Source organism: Monodon monoceros, unplaced genomic scaffold (assembly GCF_005190385.1).
Source record: "Monodon monoceros isolate NGI ecotype Baffin Bay Population unplaced genomic scaffold, NGI_Narwhal_1 Super_Scaffold_18, whole genome shotgun sequence".
Classification (NCBI taxonomy): domain Eukaryota; kingdom Metazoa; phylum Chordata; class Mammalia; order Artiodactyla; family Monodontidae; genus Monodon; species Monodon monoceros.
This window is the reverse complement of record NW_021703774.1, coordinates 166,063,210-166,084,471: the sequence shown is the minus strand read 5'-3', so window position 1 is coordinate 166,084,471 and position 21,262 is coordinate 166,063,210. Positions and strand designations below refer to the sequence as shown.

General features: G+C 55.5%; 1 protein-coding gene across 2 annotated transcripts; it reads left to right on the top strand.

Moving 5' to 3' along the window:
• The first annotated feature begins 3,418 nt into the window (after window positions 1–3,418).
• Window positions 3,419–14,299, top strand: NBL1 (NBL1, DAN family BMP antagonist). 2 transcript variants are annotated; one of them, XM_029228814.1, is made up of 5 exons: window positions 4,742–5,141; window positions 9,916–9,919; window positions 11,575–11,763; window positions 11,888–11,999; window positions 13,400–14,299. In XM_029228814.1, exons 1-5 carry the CDS (start codon window positions 5,054–5,056, stop codon window positions 13,649–13,651), a joined length of 645 nt encoding a protein of 214 aa, XP_029084647.1. In that variant the 5' UTR covers window positions 4,742–5,053; the 3' UTR covers window positions 13,652–14,299. The 2 variants fall into 2 exon arrangements, with proteins under 2 accessions (XP_029084646.1, XP_029084647.1); XM_029228813.1 differs by lacking the exons at window positions 4,742–5,141; window positions 9,916–9,919 and adding an exon at window positions 3,419–3,517 and having other exon boundaries at window positions 11,528–11,763.
• Window positions 14,300–21,262: the final 6,963 nt, after the last annotated feature.

Genomic DNA, 21,262 nt, shown 5'->3' with positions numbered 1-21,262 from the left:
TAAATGAGAGGGACCTCCCTGGTGGCGCAGTGGTTAAGAATCCGCCTGCCAATGCAGGGGACACAGATTCACTCCCTGGTCTGGGAAGATCCCACATGCCATGGAGCAACTAAGACCGTGCGCCACAACTACTGAGCCCGCGTGCCACAACTACTGAAGCCTGTGCACGTAGAGCCCGTGCTCCGCAATAAGAGAAGCCACTGCAATGAGAAGCCCATGTGCAGTAATGAAGACGGAACACAGCCAAAAATAAATAAGTTTATGTTAATAAATAAATAAATTAAATAAATAAATGAGAGCCCCGGCAACGACTCTAGAGAGTATATGCCGTTACCAGCTGCACTTTACAAAGAAGGAAACCGAGGCCCAGACAGGAAGCAACTGGCACAGAGTCAGTGGGTGATGGAGCAAGGAGTCAAACCCAAGAAGGAAGACTCCAGAACCTTCCGTGATGAGTCCTCACGGCCCCTTCCACCTACACATTTGGACATGTGGACTCTCTTGGTCTTTATCTTGCAGAAGAGGGAGGGACTGTGGTTGTCCCAGGCCCCAATACCAACCTTCTGAGTCAGTGGGCCGGACTGGGAGAGAAGGCCTTTTTTTGTTTTCCCTCTTTCTCCGGGAGAGTGCAGAGGTTTGGACCCCTGTTGAGGCCAGGCTGACGGGATTAGAGGAAACAGCTGGCCCAAGCCCCTGCCCTGCGGGAGGGAGCTCACATTCCCAGGACTCGGGGAGGGAGCAGCTCCCCGTAGCCCAGTCACATTCCAGGTCGGTCATTTTCCTGAGCCCAGATGTTTGCTAATGAGCTGGGGAGAGAGCTTTCAGCCCTCTACCCCAGCTCTGGGCCCCACATTACCTCGGCCCCAAGAGGCTGGCCCAGGGCCAGCAGGCTCTGGCTTCAAGCCCGTGCCCAGGGCCAGCCAGGCCTGTTGGGGCAACTGGCGCACCGCTGCCAACCAGGTGCATCTCCGTGTGCTTGGAGACTCTGACGTGACAGGTTCTGCCTTTCCTGCTGGGGCCCCACCACCCTGGGTCCTGGTGGTGCAGCATCCTTGCTGCAGCCTGATGGAGGGGCTCTGAGGCAGCCAAGAGGCTGTGGTGGGCAAAGGAGCATGGGCTTCGCAGTTGATGGGTCCGGATTCAAGTCTGGACTCTGTCCATCACTAGTGGTGTGATCTTGGGCAGGTAGCTAGGCTTCTGATGCCTTGATTTTTCTCATCTGTAAAATGGGAATAATGATAGGATTATGGTCAGGTTTCCATACAATAAAGCAGGCATAGTGCTTGGTATAATGCCTGGCACAAAGTGATAGCTGTTGATAGTATTAACAAGTTACTTTCCAGACCCCTTGTTCACATGGTAACCCTCCTGTAATTACCAGTCTTCACCAGGCAGGTGTGACCCAGTCCCAAACCCCATGTCCTTGATTAGGTGGCTGGGTGGCTGAACTGTCAAGGGCTTCTACTTCAGGCTGTCTGTATGACTTGACACGCTCATTAGGCTACCCAATTGGCTTCTTACAGTGGGCTGGGTTCTTACAAAATGTAGACATCCAGTCCCCACCCCACCTGGGATGCACATTGAGAGTGGCAGTGGTGAGCACAATGGTCAGTGTTTTCCTGAGTGCCTACTGTGTACCAGGCAGTGAGGCTACACCTGGTGGGATGTGTTCCTCCAGCAGACGGTAGCTGGCATCCCCTTTACTGTGTGACTTTAGGCCAGTTACTTAACCTCTCTCTCTTGGTCTTGGTACTTTCACTTATGAAATGGGGATAACAATACTGTTCATTTCACAGATTTATTGTGTGGGTGGAAAGTGCTTCGAATGGGACCAGGCACGTAGTATAGGAAGGTGCTCAATATGCCTGAGCTATTATGAGCATTATTACAGTTATACTCATGGAAACATTTATGGGGGATATTAATTACTTAATTCAGCCAAATATATTGTACCCCTTGTTTGCCAAGCCCCGGGGACACTGACACAGGTGATCCCTGCCCTCAAGGAGCCCACAGTCAAGTGGAGGAAAGAGATCTCAACTAGTCTAGAGGGAAATTACCATGAACAGAGGGTATGTATCCTGTGCTTCCAGGATCACACCGTAGAAGGGAGGGGTTTATGCTACTGGGGTCTTGGGAAGGCTTTCCAATCTGGTGCTTGAAGAGTGTCTTTACTAGGAGATGAAAAGAGGGGAAGGGAACCCCAGGCAGAGGGAACAGCACAAGCAAGAGCTAGGAGGCATAGAGACGCAGTACTGGGTTTGGAGAGGCAGATAGGTCAGCGTACACCATGGAATTATCAACAGGCCACTAGGAGCCACTGGGATGCTCAGCAACCTGTGACATCGGAAGAGCAGGGCTGCTTCCATCTGGGGGCTTCCAGCCAGGCTGGGGTGAGATGCATGGACACCCACCACTGTGGTAGAACGCAAAATTCCTAAATCTCGTCTCAGGACCGGGCTACTACTTTTCAGGAGCAAAGCTATTTTCTCACTTCACTGGCACACCAAAGAGAGAGGGCACGACCGAAACCCGCCCGAGTGCCCAAGTACAGGCTGATAAGCTGGGTACCCCCGTACCCAACAGCTGAGGCTGGGACGCCGCGCTGGGTGCTCTGCTCTTCCCAGGAGTCAGAGAAGTGAGTTCAGTTTCCGACGTTCCGGATAGTCCTTCTCGGGACTCTCAGACCCTTCTCTGCACACTTAAGGCAAGTGCCTGGCGCTGAGGCGAGGCCGGGCGGAGGTCGAGTGACGCTAGGGAACTAAGAGCGCGGACCAGCCCCGGGTCGCACGGCCGGGAGCGGATAGGTTGGGCGCACCGCAGGACTGAGGGAGGACAGTCTCCTGGTGCCGCGGCTCGGTGGACTGGGGCGCCACAACCTCGGAGCAAGACTGCAGCACCCGGTTCCCACAAAAAGGAATACTTCCATCTTTGTCACCCGGAGGCCTGGCACGGCCCGATGGCCGGGCTGGGGGAAAGTTGGGAGAGAAGTCCGAGCGCAGAGAAATCCGGCGGAGGGCGCTTTAGAACGAGCCGGGGCGCCGGGCTCTCTGCCCTGCCCCTAGGGCGCCGATCAGGGCGGCCCCGGTAGCTCCGCCGCGCCGTCGGACCGCGCCGGAGCCCGGCCCGGGGCTCGAGGGCGACGGGGAGAAGGGGCCGGGGCCCCGGGCGGCTGAGGCGCCCCCTCCTGCGCGCCCGGAGGGAGCGGCCCAGCGCGCCCGCCCGCTCTTTCTTTTTCGCGTCCCTCCCTCCACTGCCCCCGCCCTCGTTCCCTATTTGGAGCGGAGACACCCCTGACGTCGGAGCCGCTCGGCTCGCCGCTCCCCCGCACCGCGCGCCCGCCCGGGGCCGCAGACAGCGCGCAGCGCAGCCCAGCCGAGCCTCGCGGGGCCGCCGCCAGCCCTGCCGGCCGCCTCCCCGAGCCTCCCGGGGGCGCCGAGCCTGCCCCCCGCGGCCCGCAGACAGCTCCGCAGGAACCGGCGGGCGCGCCGCGCTTCCCACCGCCGCCGCGCGCGCGGTAAGTCCCGCCCGGGCCGGCACGCGGGCGCCCAGCTTCCAGAGGCTTCGGCCGCAGGCGCAGCGCCGCGCCCCCGGCCCGCCCGCCAGCCCAGGGCACCGTGCGGAGGCGCCGCCGCCGAGCCCGGGAACACTGGGGGCTCGGGGCGCCGGGTCTGGGGACGTGGGCGCGGCACGGGGTGGCCAGGGAGCACCCCTGCGCCCCGAGCCGGTCCCCCGACTCAACAGGGGTTTCCATTTCTCGGTAGGAGTTCCGCGGCCAAGAGAGAAAGGGAGGGAGATGCGCGGCCGAGAGAAAGCCGGGCGGGTCGAGGGCGGGTCGGGCCGCGCGGCCGCCGGGGCAGCGCCCGGAGCTCGGCCGCGGGGCTCGCGCGTCCCCGCTGCTCTGTCCGGGCCTCGCCGCGCCGCGAGCCTCTCCACTCCCGTACGTTTCTGCCTCCTTTTTGTCTCTCTCTGTGTTTCTGTCTCCCCATCTGCGTGTCTCCGTCTATTTCCGTTCCTCTCTTTATCTGGTTCTGGCCCCTTTCTTTCTGTTTCTCCGCTTCTGCCTGTTTTCCATTTCCCTGGGTTTGTGCCTCTGCCTTTATGTTTTCTCTCCGTCTCTCCGCCTGCCCCGCTGTGGGAGTCTCTCTCTGAGTTCCTGCGTCTTCCTGGTCCCCCGCCCTCAAATTCGGACAGCGCTCCCAGCCCGGGTCGGAGGCACGGGGCCCCCACCGGGGCTCGTGAATAGTTTCCTAGACCTGGTAAAAGAAGCGAAACCCTCCTCCTACCTTCCGCCTGCCCCGGGGGACTGGCCTGGGTCATCCCCCTGGAATTGAGTCTGGGGCAGGGGAGCCAGCCTTTCCGGGGGCTCAGTTTTCTTAAGAGTTCCACCCCCGCGAGGCGGCCTGGACAACTGGGCCGTGCTGCCGGCCACCTGCCCGCCCCGCTCCCTGGGCGGGGCGATTCTGATCTTTTACACGCCGCAGTAAAGGGGGCAGCTGGCCGCCTTGGCGTGGCCAGGGGGTTGGCCGGCACCCGGGGAGAAGGGCACATTTTCAGGCTTTCCGAGGTCCTCGCCCAGCTGGAGGACACCAGCCTGTAACTACGGGAACCCCAGGAAAACAGAGGTCAGGGCCGGAGGCCAAAGGCTGGGCGCTGACGGGGGATGGGGGTGGGGAAGCAATTTGTCAACAAGGAGCCCCTCACCCTTTGTTACTGTGGAAACCACCAGCCTCCTGAAACTCCTCCCGTTGCTGGGGCCGCTTGGGTGTGGTTTGCCTTTGGTTGGGGCCAAAGAAAAGGCGAGGCTGGAGCATTTCGTCGGTGACCCCCCCATCCCCACCCTTGCGAGCTGGACCTCTTTCTCTTGGGCCTGTGTGCTAGAGCGTGGACCCAGGAGGATGTGCTGTGCATTAGCCGCATATATCTTCATCCTTTTAGAGTGAAATTTCCAACTGAGTTCTGTCCTCCTCCCCACCCCCACCCCCAAGGGCCGCAGACTGCGGGAGCGGGCAGGGATGCTGGTGAAGTCTGCAGTGGGACTTCTGCTGAGCAGATGTGTAGGCCGGCCCTGCAGCGGCTCGTTAGCATCGATTTGTTTTGGAGACAGTTTTCAGTCAGGAGGGTCTGCGGGCAGGCGGGCCGTGGTCTGGGCTGGGGGGCTGTAGCCAGGGAGGTGGAGCTGCTTGGCAGAGATGGGCAGGCCTTTGGGGCACGGGCTTGGCCCTGCGTGTCCGCCCCTGGACGGTTGGTTCATGCTCTGCCAGCGCTGAGGGAAGGAAGGAAGCCACCCTGTGGTGACTGGGGTCATGGAATCACAGTGGCCTTAAGCAGCGCGCTGGAGCCAGGCTCCTCTTGAGGGAATCTGCTAGGATGGACTTTCCCAGGCCGTGCTTCCCATTTCACAGGGGCAAATGGGAGGCCTGGGCAGGTGAAACGAGTGGTCAGCGGCCTCTAAACACTGTACTGTCCTGCCTCCAGGCACACAGGGAGTCAGCGGGTGAGCTTGGGCCTGAACTTGTCCTTGGACCCCAGAGTGGGCCTGCTGAGCTGATCAGGGCTGGGGTCTGACCCTGGCTCGCCCCTCCCTTCAGTTGCACCATTCAAGGAAGTCCCCTGCGCTCATTCCAAGACCTGCGGCGGTTGCCTCACTCCTGCTGACCCCCAAGCCTAGGGCTGCGGCCACAGATGCCACACCCTCTGCACCCAGCAGCATGTACGCCCCGGCAGCCAGGCCCAGCCTGTTTGCTCGAGGTTGCTGGTCTCTCTGGGACCCTTTCCCTTCAGTCAGTGGCCCAAGAATTAGAGTCTGAGTGGGATCTTCCTCTCCGCTCCCACCCTGGCAGCACAGACAGTTCCTAAAACCCTCGCCCAGCCATCATCTTGTTTGAGTTTCCCCTAAACCCATTTTCTTGGAGGCAGATGCAACCCCAGGGTTTAGATATGCTCAGGACGCATTCAGGATCCAGTGGGAGGGAGGGGGAGGGGTAAGGGAGGGGTAAGGGGGGGTGGGGGAGGGGGGAGGGGGAGACAGAAGGGTCTAGGCAGAGTTTAGGGAGGGTGAGCAGCCCTGGGTGACTCAAAGCTAGCACTCGTAGTGACCTCTGCTGAGGACATCCTGTGACAGGTGTCCTCTCCTGAAATTTCCATGCCCTCTTCAGTTCAATTCTCACAACTGCCCTAAGAGGCAGCTACCCCCACTTTGCAGGTGAGGAAACTGAGGCACAGAAAAGTTAAAGGGGCTGAGCTAGGGTTTGAACTGGGGTCTGTCACAGTCCGTTGTGAATAAAGGAGACCCAGACCCGGCCCTTTGTGTGTGTCAGGGTGGGGCAGGGGGTGGGGGGAGAACAGGGAGAGGAAGGGACTGGGAGCATCTGGTCTGATCAGTTTGAAAAAATAACTCACCCCACACCCCACATGCTTTCTGTGCGAATCCAGACGTCACCAGAGCCCACAGGTAGAAACTTCCATCTGAATCCGCTGGGGCCTTAGGTGGGAAGGATTTCCAGAGGAGGTTTCGGAAAGCAGAAGTTAAAGTTGGGGAGAGGCTTGCCTTCTTCTAAGCATTTGCTGGCCCTGCCCTCCAGCTGTTCCCACACCAGGCTGGTTGCTGGGAACCGAAGGCCTGGTGTGTGTGTGTGTGTGTGTGTGTGTGTGTGTGTGTGTGTGTGTGTGTTTGGGGGTGAGTGGACCATTGTACCAAGAACATTCTGGTGTACCTGGCCTTAAGGACCCTGAATATTCAGATTTATCCCAAAGAGGAAACGGGGAGGGTGATTATTCACTTGTTTTACTAAATCGACTCCTTGTTGTGCAATGGGTGCTCTACGGTGGGTGCGGACGGGCCAGAGGTCTTCCTTGAAATCTAGGCCCCTCTGGTGAATTTCAGGTTTGATTCCAGGCACTAGGCCTAGGCAGTGGGGTGGGTGACCCCTGTCTGCATTGCTGTTACGGGGGACCCTTCCCTGGGGAGTTGGGGGGCTCTTGACCTGGCTGGTCCTCAGAATCATGTGGGGGTGAATACAGATGCCTGGGTTGCACCCCACAACCCAGAGTGTGGGGTCGGGATATCTAGGGCTGGGGCCTGGGCTTCTGAGTTGTTGGCAAGCATCTCAGGGAAGATGCTAGGTTCTGGTAGGCATGAAACGTAGAGAGGACTCCACAGGCCCGACCCCGAAGCCTGAGTTCTTGCTGCTCCACCCCCGTCCTTCCCCAGGAAGCTGCCGGGGCAGGTGTCCTGTGTCTGCTCACTGCCCTCGTCCCCTGCGTGGGAGACATGGGCCGGCACTTCCTTGTTCTGTGCCTCAGTTTCCACGGGGCTGGAGTGGGTCGGCTGTGTCCCCTCCCCGCCCCAGGGGCCTTCTCTCTGTGTTGCTGACAGCCTCAGATGTGTCAGGTGTCGGCACAAGGCCTCTGAGGATCCGGAGGGCTTGGATTGGGGAGTGGACGGTGGGGTGATAGGAAGGTACCCACCCTGGGCTGAGGGTGCCCTGGTTGTGGCCTCCCCACAACTCGGAGGAAGGGCGGCGCCGTACCTTCTGCAAGGCTCCAGGGAGCCAGGGGCTGGCCACGGCCGCGTGCTCCTCTGCAGGGGAGTCCAGGCTGGGATTTGAACTCTGCCCCATGGGGCGCCCGTGCTTCCAACCCTGGCTGTGGCTGAGCCCCAGAGTGCTGACGGGTAAGAGACGCAGCTGCTGGCGCGGGAAGCCCCGGCCTCTTGCTTGCTCCGGGTCATTCCCCGTCGCCCTGTCTTCCTCTTCTGTGAAACTCTTGGTGGTTACCCTGCTGCCGTCCAGTTCAAATCTTAGCTTTAGTGAATGCTAACTGTGTCAGCTTGGGCAAATCTCTTTTGCAAACCCAGTGCCTCGGTTTCTTCATCTGTAAAATGGGGGAAATACCATATCTGTCTCCTAGGGTTGTTATAAGGACCAAATAAGTGAATATACATAAAAGCCTTAGAACGGTATCTGGCCCACAGTTAGCAGCAGCTCTTACTACTAGGAGGCTGGGAGGGCTGTGCTGGGCTCATACCCGTAAACCCCCTTTCTGGCCTTGCCCGTGCAGTTCCCTCAGCCACGGGTAACTAATTGTACTCTTGAGTTCAATCCAGAATGGAGAATCTCTCCTCCCCCGGCCCCTCCAGCTGTCTGACTGCCCCGCACTGAACAGCTGCTTCCTCTTCACCCACCTCCCTCGACCTCCCCTCCAGGCTCTGAGCTCCCCAGGCCCCCACCCTCGCTGCCCTCTCCGCCCTCCTAGAAGGTGCCTGGTAAACCATTGTCAAACTGCAGGGAACCGCCTGGCCTGGGGAAGGGCACTGCTTGGCCTGACTTGCTGGGGGCCTCGGGACAACCCCTCTGCAAAGCAAGAGGATCGGCCTGGGGGTTCCCCTTCCCGCCCTGGCGTTCTGGGACTCCCGTGACTTGTCGTGTGACCTTCAGGGCGGGAGGAAGGGATGAGAATCTGGGTGAGGCTCTCAAGTCTCAGGAAGGAAGGTCCGACTGCTGGATCAAAAAAAAAAAAAAATCAGCTGAGCTGCTGCCTGAAAAAACAAAACACAAGCCAACAAAAAATAAAACCTGCTAGCAAAGAGCCGAGTCCAGTGTGAAGGGGGGGCAGCAGGGGTTCTTGGGGGCTGGACGGGGGTGTGTGTGGGAGACCGGCCCTGCGTCCCCCCCCGGCTCCCTGCTCCAGCATCCAGCTTTGGCTCTGATGCCAGCCCAGGCCTCCCCACCATCCCCCCGGGGGAAGGGAACTGGCCTGAGGTGGGTCCCTGCTGGGTGCTGGGTACTTTCATCGCATCCTCCCAGTCATTTTCAAGGAAAGGGCTCTGCTCCCCGTTTTAGGGCTGAGGTCGGTGGGTGCAGAGAGGCAGACTGTACTTCCGGAAGTCACGCAGCTCCTAGGTGGGAGGCCTGGGACTTGAACTTAAGAGGCCCCCGGGGCCATGCTTCGGCTGGAGCTCAGGGCTGCTGGCCTGGGGAGGCCGAGCGCGGCCTGGCCCCTCCTCTGAGGTCCCAGCCAGGGCTTGGTGAGAGGCCGGACCTGGTGGGTTGGGTTATAGCACCCCCTCTGTGGGCCTAGCTGACCTTTAGCTGTGCCCTAGAGAGGGGGGTAGATAAGGGAGGTGGCCTTCTGCCTCAGTTTATCTCATTTCCCCTCGGTGTCTGCTACAACCTGACGCATGATAACCAGTCCTCACCCTCCAGACCAGTGACTCCCCTGAAACACTCACCGGTGTCCCATCTCCCACTACACCTTGTTATTAACCTCAGCCCCCATCTCAACTCCGCTCCCCCTTAGCCTGGCCCATAGCGTCAGTCCTAACCTCTCCTAATCCAAACCCCAAACCAGCCCCAGCGCTCATCTCCAGGCTACTTTCATTACAACCTCAGGCTCCGTTCCCGAGCCTAAGGAAACCTAACATCACCCTCTGCCCCACCTGACCTGGCCTTCCTGAGGGATCCTGATGGGGTCAGGCATAGGACAAAAGTCCCCGGACCTCTCTGAGGTCTCTAGGGGCCAGTCTCGCCTGGGGAGACCCAGGGAGCTCTGGCCTTAGGTGGGTCTCCGCTGGTGTGCTACGGTGGTCGGACCCTGGTGCAGAGGCTGATTCCCCAGGGACAGAAAAGGACCTGGTGGGGTGAGAAAGCCTCCTGGATGCTAAGGGTGTTGAAAAATTAGGTTGCCGGTTAGGAACAAGTCCATTCTGTTTTCTTAGGTTGTGGCTGTACTGAAAACATGGGCTTTGCTGTCCACCTTGTGAGTGAGACCGGAAATGTGTGAGTGAGAGCCTGGGTCATGACACAGACTCCCTTGGGATGGGGCAGACGGTCTGGACTCACCTCCCACTGCTCTCCCCGCTTTACCCCTCCCCACTGGGCTGGGAGCGGGGGTCACCCAGGCGTTGAGATCCAGTGAGGTGGGACTTGTCTCTGCTTCCGGAGACCTCCTGCAGGGAGAAGGGGCAGGACCTGAGCAGAGCTTGCTGGATAGAGAGAGCGGGGCGCTGCAGAGGCGCTCACAGCTCCGCAGGCCGGCCTGGGCCCTCCTTGCAAGCCCAGCTGAGTCAGCCCACGTAGTTAGCCTGCAGGAGCGGGCAAGACCCCCCATCACCTCTCACTTCCCGACTTTTTACCAAATACCTGCCACTCCAGCAGAAGGTGGGCTGAGGGTAGCGTTGTTCGGAATGGCATTTCCAGCCCTGAGCCAGCCTGACTAGTACTGGGCATCTGTGGGACCAGTGGGACCATACTTGGCCCTTGCTCCCACTTTGGCCCCACCCAGGCCCCTCTGGGGACTGTCCCAAGACACACAATCCCAGTCTGACCGAGCTGGACCACTTCTTAAGCCTGGCCTGCTTATAAGAACCACCCTGGAAGCTCGTTAAAAAAATGCAGAATCCCACCCCACCCTAGAACTTTCACTTCACTAGGCTTCAGGGAATTCTGACGCTCTACCAGGTTTGGAAACCACCAGTCCAGGGCACCCCACTCATTTCACAGGTGGGGACACAGGCCACAGTGTCCAGGGTCCCACAGCATGTGTGGATTCCAGACTCCCAGTCCAGTGCCTTTTCCCCAATGTCCTGCCCCCAGAGGACCCCTTTGTGAGCATTGCCCTCATTTCCGAATCTCTCTGAAGCCTCCCTCCTCCACAGTTCTTGCAGTGGGAGAGTGGGCGAAACCTACAGAAGATGAAGTTGGGGAACATTGGGAAAATCCCCTTTGAGTCCATGCTTGCGACACACATTCTGCCCTGCACCGCCATCTCCTGGCAGATTCTGGTATTGCCTTATTAGTGCCTCGCTCCATCCAATTCACAGAGGGTCAAGCCCTTGGCTTGGATTGCCTCGCCTCTTGTTTGACTCAGGTGTGAGGTTGGAGCTGGAGATAGTGATGTGTGTGTAGACTCAGGGCTTGGGGCTCTGCTGGGGCATCCAAACGAGAAGTACAGTCTAGTTTGGGGTTAGTTTTTTCACCTGAGGTCCACGCATCCAAGGTGGCACAAGAATTCACAGTGACATGAAGATGGTTAGCTTTGCTGACAACCGTGGCAGCATGTCCAGGAGACCTGCTGGCTGGCCAGCCCCTCAAGGACCCACAACATCACAGTGAGGAGGGAGCTAATGATTGTTCAATACTCAACGGGGTGCTTGGAAACTGAGTGTCTGGCTTAGTACTTGCAATAATCATTGCCACACACAGCATCACCATCCCCCTTTAGATGAAGCAAGTGAGGCACAGAGATTAAAAAGTAACTTGCTCAAAGCTACAAAGTAAGTTATAAAGATAACTAACACATGTGGGATGTGTATGATCTGCTAGTCTCTCCACTCAGGGCTTTTCATGAAATACCTTGTTTAATCTCCATCTGATGCTCGTACTATTAGCAGCCCCAGTTTTGAGGTTCATACAGGAGAAATAACTTGTCCAAGATTGTGCTTGGCTGGTAAGTGGCAGAGGTAGGATTTAAACCCAGGCAGTCAGAGCCACGCTGTAACACCACTGCCCCCCTGCCCTCTGCCCAGCCTCCTGGACCCTGCTGGCCTCACCTGCAGTCTGTACTCAGTTCAAGGGCTCCAAAGGTCACGGGCACGATGCTTCGGGTCCTGGTGGGGGCTCTCCTCCCCGCCGTGCTGCTGGCTGCTCCACCGCCCATCAACAAGCTGGCACTGTTCCCGGATAAGAGCGCCTGGTGCGAGGCCAAGAACATCACCCAGATCGTGGGCCACAGCGGCTGTGAGGCCAAGTCCATCCAGAACAGGTGGGATCCCGGGGTGGTGGGTGGAAGGGATGAGGACACGGGCCCAGGAGGGAGGAAGAGGACAGGGCTGCCCATTCTTTCCTCCACCGTGGTGACACGGACGCGGTGGGCTCTCCTCCCGCAGGGCGTGCCTGGGACAGTGCTTCAGCTACAGCGTTCCCAATACCTTCCCGCAGTCTACAGAGTCCCTGGTGCACTGCGACTCGTGCATGCCGGCCCAGTCCATGTGGGAGATCGTGAGTACGGCTGCCCGCTCCCGCCCAGCTTCCGCCCAGAGCCGGCACCGGTCTGGGCCACAAGTGCTTAGTGAGGCCCCGCTGTGTGCAGGGTTCGAGCCTCGTGCTGGAGATACAGACATGGTCCTTGTCACGTGATGGCTCACAAGTCCGACACCAGCATGTACAGGACAAGAAGCTCTGTTCTGATGTCAGTCACATGCTGAAATCCTTTCTGGTGGCTTCCCATTGTTATAGGATGAGACCAAAATCTTTGCCAGACCCCGTAAGGCCTGTCCACAAGGCGTGGTCTGGCTCACCAGGCTTTCTAGCTTCATCTTGCCCCTCTCACCTTCTTCACTAGCTTGACCCTGACACCAATCCCGCCTCCTTTCAGTCTCTCTTATCTTGTCCGCTTACGACCACTGCAGGGCCTTTGCACATGCTCTTTTCCCTGTTTGGCTTACCTTTCTCCTCCTCCCCCCCTAGTTAAATTCTAGTCATTCCTCTGCGCTTGGCTCAGGCATCATTTTCTCAGAACCCCTTTCCTGATCCCCCAGGCACTGTGTACTTCTGCTTTGAGCATCTGTCACACGCACAGTTTTTCATCTGCATTTGGGTGATTTTGACAAGTCTGTTTCCTCTGCTAGACTCTGAGTTCCTTGAAGGACCATGCCTGTCCTTGTGTCCCCAGAGCTGGCATGGAGAAGGTGCCCTGTGGAAGGAGGGAGGGAGAGACAAGGAGGAAGGAAAGGAAAAAGAAAGGGCAGCTAGCGGCGCGACAACAGGGGAAGAGTGAACGCTCACGGGGCTCGTACAGGGCGAGCCTTGGCTGGGTGGGGTGTGGGGGGGTGTTGGGAGGAGCTCGCTGAGGAAGTGATGTCTGGGCTCGGGTCCAAAGGTTGAGTAGAAGTTAAGTGGGCAAAGTCTAGGGCGGTGGGGAGGGGACGGGTGGGGCAAGGACCTCCTAGGCAGAGGGAATGGCATGTGCAAAGTCTCAGGCAGATCAGGCAGGACAGAGTTGGCGGGAGTGGGGCAAGGTCAGGGGTGGAGAGAGAGGTCCTCTGGGGGTCAACCTCAAGGTCCTGGGTGGCCTGAGTCAGGAGTCGGTTTTTCTGCGAGAGCAGTGGGAGCCCTGGTGGGGGGAATTTCAGGCAGGGGCGGACCACTTGGGTCCCCTCAAGGTGCCCTCTGGCTACTGTGGGGATGGGCAGGAAAGTGGCAGGACGTGAGGAGACGGGTCAGGTGGCTCCTGCAGGGACTCACCCCCCTCCCCCTGGACGGGCCCAGGTGTCCCAGGTGGCCTCAGGCTTCTGGGGTCTCTGGGATTCTTGGTCCCATGAGGAGTGTTACCCTTGGGGCCTTCCTGCCTGCCCCAGGCCCTTGGAAACCTCTCTCCCCTTCTCTCCTGCCCTCCGCAGGTGACCTTGGAGTGCCCTGGCCATGAGGAGGTGCCCAGGGTGGACAAGCTGGTGGAAAAGATCCTGCACTGCAGCTGCCAGGCGTGCGGCAAGGAGCCCAGTCACGAGGGGCTGAGCGTCTATGTGCAGGGCGAGGATGCGCAGGGCTCCCAGCCCGGCCTCCACTCCCACCCGCACCCTGGCGGGCAGCCCCCCGAGCCCGAGGATCCCCCTGGGGTCCCCCATGCAGAGGAAGAGGGGGCTGAGGACTGAGGCCCCCGACTCTTCCTCCCCTCTCGTTCCCTGTGGAATGTGGGGTCTCACCCTCCCGGGGAAGAGTTGGGGGAGAGGCTGAAGCCCCCCTTTGGCACTGGATGGACTTGGATTCAGACTTGGACTTGGAATGCTTCCCGGTTGCCACGGAGATCTGAAGGGGGTGGGACTGGCGCCAAGCTGCACAATTTAATATATTCACGAGTTGGGGGGAAGAAGCAGAGGTCTTCAGGGTTCTTTATCGGAGGGGGGTTCTCTTCTTTTCTGCCTCCTAGACATGTGCCCTGGGGAGGGGGGATAGTTGGCTAAGCTGCTGAGTTGGGGTGAGGCCGTCCAAGACGCGCCAAGGCCCGCACGGCCCCTCGGTGGGGCAGGGCCCTGGGGGTGCAGATGGTGGCGCCGGGCCCTGAGCTGAGGTTGGGCGCCTTGCCAGTGGCAGCCCTGAGGCAGGGCTAGGAAGACCACTGGCAGAAAGAAGCAGGACGCTCCAGCCCCACCGGCTTCCCCAAAGGCCTCGCACCCCCGTCCCCAGGGCAGCTTCTCCCCGGTGGCCCTCCCTCAGTGGCATGGTTGGGAGTCAGGCCTGGGCAGGACCCTGCTGCCTCCCGGCCCTGGAGCTGGGAGCCAGGCTCCCTGCCTGCCTTGGCTTTCGGGGGTGCGGGTGGGGGGGGAAGGCAGGGGAGGAGGAGCCTTGCTGGGCCAGGGGGAGGGGATGACGCCCTCGACCAGAGGGCATCCTTCCCTCCTCGCCCTCTCCCAGATCTTAGTGCCTCTCCCTGCCCCCCAGGTTCTAGGCCCCTCAAAGCTGATGGAGCCAGCCTCACCCTCTTGGGAAGCTCTTTCTGAATATCGGATGCTGGGGAGGGGTCTCCCTTACCCAGAGGTTCCCAGGAGGGACCTGGGTGGGATGGATTCTGGATGAGCCTCAAGGAACGAGGAAGAGGAGGGGTGAGGGCGCGTGGGGCGGCTGTGTTCACTGTGGCTCTGCAGCTGCCTAGTCCCCTCCCCCCACTCCTCGCAGCCGCACTTTAGCCCTAGAGGGGGTGCGGGGCCCCGGGGTGGGGGCTGGCCAGGCGGGCAGGGAAGAACGCCCCTCAGTACCCACAGCTGCCTGCGTCTGCTCTTCTGTCCCAGGGCTGCTGCCAGCCCCACCAGCCCCCTGCCTGGGGGTGCCCCGGCCCTCACGGCTATTCCGACAAGAGCTTCTGGAGCTTGTAACCAGTAGGATGGACCCCGAGTTTTCTCATGAATAAATTCGTTCAACACCTGTGTTCTCTTCCTCACAGGGCAGCCCTGCTGACTCAGGGCTCCCCAAGGGGCGGGAGTCAGGCTGCACGCACATGGAGCCCTGAGCACCCCTCCCCGCATCCTGGTGGCCCTCACCTTCCCGCCATGATGTGCCCCCCGCCGGCTCCTGGCTCCCCACCTCCTGCCTCCGTCCTTGGCTGTTTCTGGCCTCGCATATACGTTGGTTGGGCCTCCAGAACCCCTTTTCTGTCTTTGACCTTTGATCCCTTAGGCCCATGACGCCTCTTCACCCTCACGGTGACTCTGCATCGGCCCTTCCCTGCTCTCCAGCTGGCTTGGCCTCTGGAGAAGGGGAAACGGACAAAAGCTAATGGTTACAAATGGATATAGGATGTGGGGGGCTGTACTAAGTACTTTATATCAGTTAACTCACTGAATCCTCACCACCACCCTGCGATGCAAATACTGCCCTTGTTTTACAGAGGAGGCATCGGAAGTACAGCGGGATGAAGTAATTTGCCCAGGGTTGAGAAATGTCTCCAGTAGGACTTGAACCCAGGCAGTCTGGCTGAATCAGTCTTCTTGGTATAACCTTAGTAACTGCCATTTGCTGACCACCTACTATGTGCGGGGCTGGGTGCTTGACAACTGTGGAGTCCCTTCCCCTTCACGATGACCCTATGGGTTTGAGATCATCACCTGCATGCAGCTGAGCTCGGGGCCCCCCAGATTCTCCATTGAGACGGGGCTGGTGGGATGGGTGAGAGCGATGACTCTCTTTCTTCCTTGCACACATTGCTGTGACCACCAATACCAGGCAATTTATAGATACTGTTTCTAATCCACGGAGCATCTTCATTTTGCAAATGTGAACTGAGGCCTTTGTGCCCTGGGAGTGATTCCCCCAGGCTGGGAGGCAGCGGCGCGCGCGGATTCCAGTCTAGCGCCCTCTAATGATAACAGTTGTGTACTACACACACGATTTCCTCCGGGTACCAAGCCTTCCCTTCATGGCGGCTCTGTACAGTTGTGTAGGTTGTGTACTTCCCAACTACAGAATGGCGCTTCTTGCGGTCGTGCAGGACACAACTATCCAGGGTGGTCCTGTGTCCTTCGATGTGGAATTGGGTTGGAGAAAAGTATATCTCCTGCACGCAGACCTCAGTGACCTCTCAGTCAGGCAGGGATAAGCCCTGGCCATATTAACAGTCCTTCTATACAGCTGGAGGTGGGGACTGACTGGAGGGCACAGAGAAAGTACTCAGAGACCAGGTCCAAATGAAGGACTTCCTGGGGTGGTGTCCTTGGTACTAGGCCTCTGAGACCTGAGCATCAACTTGGCAGGATGAGTCTTGGTCAGGAGCTGCCTTCTTCCTGTGTATGGAACAAGGTGGGGTATAAATGGATAGATATGTAAAGAAATTAATAAGAGCTGGTTGAAAAGGAGGGAGGCAGGTGGGTTGGCACGGCTGGTGGCAGGCGTGGCGTGCTAGCCAGAGTTCAGACTTCACTCACATCGCAGTAAGAGCCCTGGAGGTGTCTGCACAGAACTGGGTTCCAGCGAGACGAAAAGGAGTCTTGTGGGGGGAGGAGGAGGGGGAGGCTGGAGACCGGCTGGAGACTGCAGTAGTCCAAGCAGGAGGTGATGGAGACCAGAATTGGGTGGGGGCGGGGGAGGCCTAGGGAGGCAGGGCCATGGTAAAGAGGCGGGGCCACACAGGAGAGGCGCTGCTGATTGGATGTGGGAGCAGCGAGTGGGAAGAGCCAGATCTGCGAGAACAGAGAAGCATCTCTAATTGTGCCAGTTTGCCAACGGGAGTGAGATGTGGATTAGTGACGACCAATTTTTCTCTTCTCCAACCTCAAACTGAACCACCAAGACAGCTCAGAAGAAGAATTGAAGGTCCCCCTCCACCATTCTCTCCAATCCCCGCAAGGGTGGCGGGATTGAAAATCTTTACAAGGGATAAACACTGATGCAGCACTGTCCACGCCGGCCCCTCTCCGGATGGGCGGGTAATTAGTACCGGCTTCCCCTCCTTGTTTGCCTATATAGAGCCAATAACTCCCATCTAGTTTTCCTCCCATGCTCGGAGCCTCTGGGAAAATCCTGTCTGCCTGGGTTCAAATCCTGACAGGGCTACTTCCTAGCTGTGTGATCTTGAGCAGGTCACTTAAGATCTCTGAGGCTCAGTTTTCCCATTAGTAAGTTGGGGAATAATGATCGCACCGCCTCATTCCCAGGGTCGTGGGAATGAATCAATGTACATGTAGAGCTTAGAACAGTGCCTGGCATATAATAGAACCTCAATGAATGTCAGCCATTATAATAATAATTATTGGGAGTAAATGATTGGCCCACAACTGCTGGTGGTTGGGCTGTTTTCTTCATTAATTCATTGAACATATATTTATGGCAACCTAATATGTGCTGAGGATACAACAGTGAACAAAGCAGACAAATCCCTGCCCTCAGTTAACCAGTTGGTTAATGCCTCCTGCGAGAGCAGCTCTGAGCAGACCTCACAACCTCCCTGGACCTTGGTTTCTCCATCTCTGTCATGAGCAGCTCTCCTTGGTCCCCTATGTACTGACAGGCATGGAGATCTGGGACAGAGGACTTCCTAAGACTCAAGCCTTCTCCTCTAGGGAGGGAGCACCCTGTGGCTAGAAGTAATAAAACACTGAGCATCCTTGAAGGTCCCTCTCTACCCTGAAATGTTAAGGACATTCAAGACTGTATTATTCCATGAGTGAAATGACAAATTCTGGTGCGTACGCAGAACTTTAGAAGTTCTTAAATTCAAGATAATAACTGTGGCCACAAGGTGGCACCACCACCCAGACCCAGTCTTGAAAAATTATTTTTTTGAATTTTATTTTTTATACAGCAGGTTCTTATTAGTTATCCATTTTATACATGTTAGTGTATACATGTCAATCCCAATCTCCCAATTCATCACACCACCTCCCCCCCACGCCCCCCTGCCACTTTCCCCTCCTTGGTGTCCATACGTTTGTTCTCTACATCTGTGTCTCTATTTCTGCCCTGCAAACCGGTTCATCTGTACCATTTTCCTAGGTTCCACATATATGCGTTAACATACGATATTTGTTTTTCTCTTTCTGACTTAACTTCACTCTGTATGACAGTCTCTAGATCCATCCACGCCTCTACAAATGACCCAATTTCATTCCTTTTTATGGTTGAGTAATATTCCATTGTATATATATATATACCACATCTTCTTTATCCATTCATCTGTCGATGGGCATTTAGGGTGCTTCCATGTCCTGGCTATTGTAAATAGCGCTGCAATGAACATTGGGGTGCATGTGTCTTTTTGAATTATGGTTTTTTCTGGGTATATGCCCAGGAGTGGGATTGCTGGGTCATATGGTAATTCTATTTTTAGTTTTTTAAGGAACCTCCATACTGTTCCCCATAGTGGCTGTATTAATTTACATTCCCACCAACAGTGTAAGAGGGTTCCCTTTTCTCCAACACCCTCTCCAGCATTTGTTGTTTGTAGATTTTCTGTTGATGCCCATTCTAACCGGTGTGAGGTGATACCTCATTGTAGTTTTGATTTGCACTTCTCTAATAATTAGTGATGTTGAACAGCCTTTCATGTGCTTCTTGGCCATCTGTATGTCTTCTTTGGAGAAGTGTCTATTTAGGTGTTCTGCCCAATTTTGGATTGGGTTGTTTGTTTTTTTAATATTGAGCTGCATGAGCTGTTTATATATTTTGGAGTTTAATCCTTTGTCCGTTGATTCGTTTGCAAACATTTTCTCCCATTCTGAGGGTTGTCTTTTCGTCTTGTTTGTAGTTTCCTTTGCTGTGCAAAAGTTTCATTAGGTCCCATTTGTTTATGTTTGTTTTTATTTCCATTACTCTAGGAGGTGGATCAAAAAAGATCTTGCTGTGATTTATGTCAAAGAGTGTTCTTCCTATGTTTTCCTCTAAGAGTTTTATAGTGTCTGGTCTTACATTTAGGTCTCTAATCCATTTTGAGTTTATTTTTGTGTATGGTGTTAGGGAGTGTTCTAATTTCATTCTTTTACATGTAGCTGTCCAGTTCTCCCAGCACCACTTATTGAAGAGACTGTCTTTTCTCCATTGGATATCCTTGCCTCCTTTGTCATTGGTTAGGTGACCATAGGTGCGTGGGTTTATCTCTGGGCTTTCTATCCTCTACCATTGGTCTATATTTCTGTTTTTGTGCCAATACCATATTGTCTTGATTACTGTAGCTTTGTAGTATAGTCTGAAGTCTGGGAGCCTGATTCCTCCAGGTCTGTTTTTTTCCCTCAAGAATGCTTTGGCTATTTGGGGTCTTTTGTGTCTCCATACAAATTTTAAGATTTTTTGTTCTAGTTCTGTAAAAAATGCCATTGGTAATTTGTTAGGGATTGCATTGAATCTGTAGATTGCTTTGGGTAGTATAGTCATTTTCACAATATTGATTCTTCCAATCCAAGAACATGGTATATCTCTCCACCCGTTTGTATCATCTTTAATTTCTTTCATCAGTGTCTTATAGTTTTCGGCGTACGGGTCTTTTGTCTCCCTAGGTAGGTTTATTCCTAGGTATTTTATTCTTTTAGTTGCAATGGTAAATGGGAGTGTTTGGTGTTGGTTATAGCAAAGTACAGCTCATAATATAACAAGCATTTGTTAATCTATCAAAAAGAATGAACAAATGCTAACATTTTTGGTCATGTTTTCTTTAGTTTTTTTTTTGGCCACGACGTGAGGCTTGCTGGGATCTTGGATCCCCGACCAGGGATCGAACCCAGCCCCAGAAGTGAAAGTGCCGAGTCCTAACCACTGGACTGCCAGGGAATTCCCTAGATTTAAAAAAATTATTCTATTCTATTCTATTTAATTTTATTATTGAAGTGTAGTTGATTTACAATGCTGTGCCAATCTCTGCTGTGCAGCAAAGTGATTCAGTTATACACATATAGACATTCTTTTTTTATATTCTTTTCCATCAGGGTTTATCACAGGATATTGAATATAGTTCCCTGTGCTATACACTAGGGCCTTGTTGTTTATCCATTCTAAATGTAATAGTTTGCATCTACCAACCCCAAACTCCCAGTCCATCCCTCTCCCTCCCCCTAGTTTTTTGTGTTTTAAATAAAGGAATCAAACTGAAAGAGCTAAAGCAGAGGGACTAATATTCTATTTCACTATATACTTTTAATTTTCACAAAGCTAAAATTTATCAGCCACCTCCTCTGTGCAAAATGGTTTAAATACTCGCCCCATGTATATCTCCACTACCCCAGTTTCATAGCAGCAGAGAAATGAAGAGGCTTTGCCAAGGTCACAGAGCAAGTAGCAGAATCAGGATTATAAACCCAGGTCACTGGGCTCCAAAGTGTGTTCCACACAGCACTTCTCAGTTTTGCTGTTGCTCACATCAAAAATCCCTGGGCTGAAGGAGTTACTGAAGAGCTGAATGCATTCCCGTTGTACAGATGGGAACGTTGAGGCCAATAGCCAGCATTGACACAGCACTGTAAAATTTACAGGTGACACCAACAACCCTGTAAGTGGGTGCTGTATTGTTCTGCTCGTTATTGCAGAGGAGAAAACAGTGGCCCAAGGAGATGGAGTCGCCAACCCTAAGTCCACAGAGCTGGTTAGCAGTGGAGCTGGGATCCCAAGTCTGATCTTTCTGGTTCTCTGCCCAGTGCTTGGTATCCTGTTCCTTGGGGCACGACAGAAATTGTCACAGTGGTGCAGGTGGCGTTGGGAGGGAGAACAGTCCTCCTCCTGCTGCACAGACCCATCTGCAGGCAGGGCTGGGATTCTGGGTGCCAAATAGTGGTTTGGGGGGAGCATGGGGGTGTGCAGGGTCTTGAAGATCCTCTGCCTTGGGCAGACCCGAGTTTCACTTCCACTTGATCACTAGCTGCTGGTGGCCTTGAGGGAGGCCCTCGGCCTCTCTGAGCCCCGGTTTAACACCTACCTCTTAGCATTAGTGTATTGGTAGGAATAGTATAGAATAAAGTTCCTGGAATACAGCAGGAACCTTAAACATGGGAGGTACTATTTTCCTGCTCCTGTGGAGGGGAAAAGACCCCGTTCTACCCTAGATCCCCTTTACATTCCTCTCCATTTCCTTTTTTGCTATAGCAATTATCACTCTATGACTACTTGAGACGTTTATTATGCTTATTATTGTATGTCTCCTTCCTATAGGCTGTAAGTTCAATGAAGTCGGATCTTTGTTTTGGTTACTGTAGTGTCCAGGTTGGGCAAAACAGTGCCTGACACCTCGTAGGTGCTCAGTATAAATGTTTGTTGAATCCACGATATCAAACTGTGACATGTCAGGCAGAGAC

Bases quoted from the DNA above. Each gene is read 5' to 3' on its own strand.
- NBL1 (XM_029228814.1), top strand. From the start codon at position 5,054: ATGTGTAGGCCGGCCCTGCAGCGGCTCGTTAGCATCGATTTGTTTTGG. The intron at 11,764-11,887 runs GTGGGATCCCGG...CTCCTCCCGCAG, and splicing joins GCCAAGTCCATCCAGAACAG to GGCGTGCCTGGGACAGTGCT. The intron at 12,000-13,399 runs GTGAGTACGGCT...TGCCCTCCGCAG, and splicing joins CCCAGTCCATGTGGGAGATC to GTGACCTTGGAGTGCCCTGG.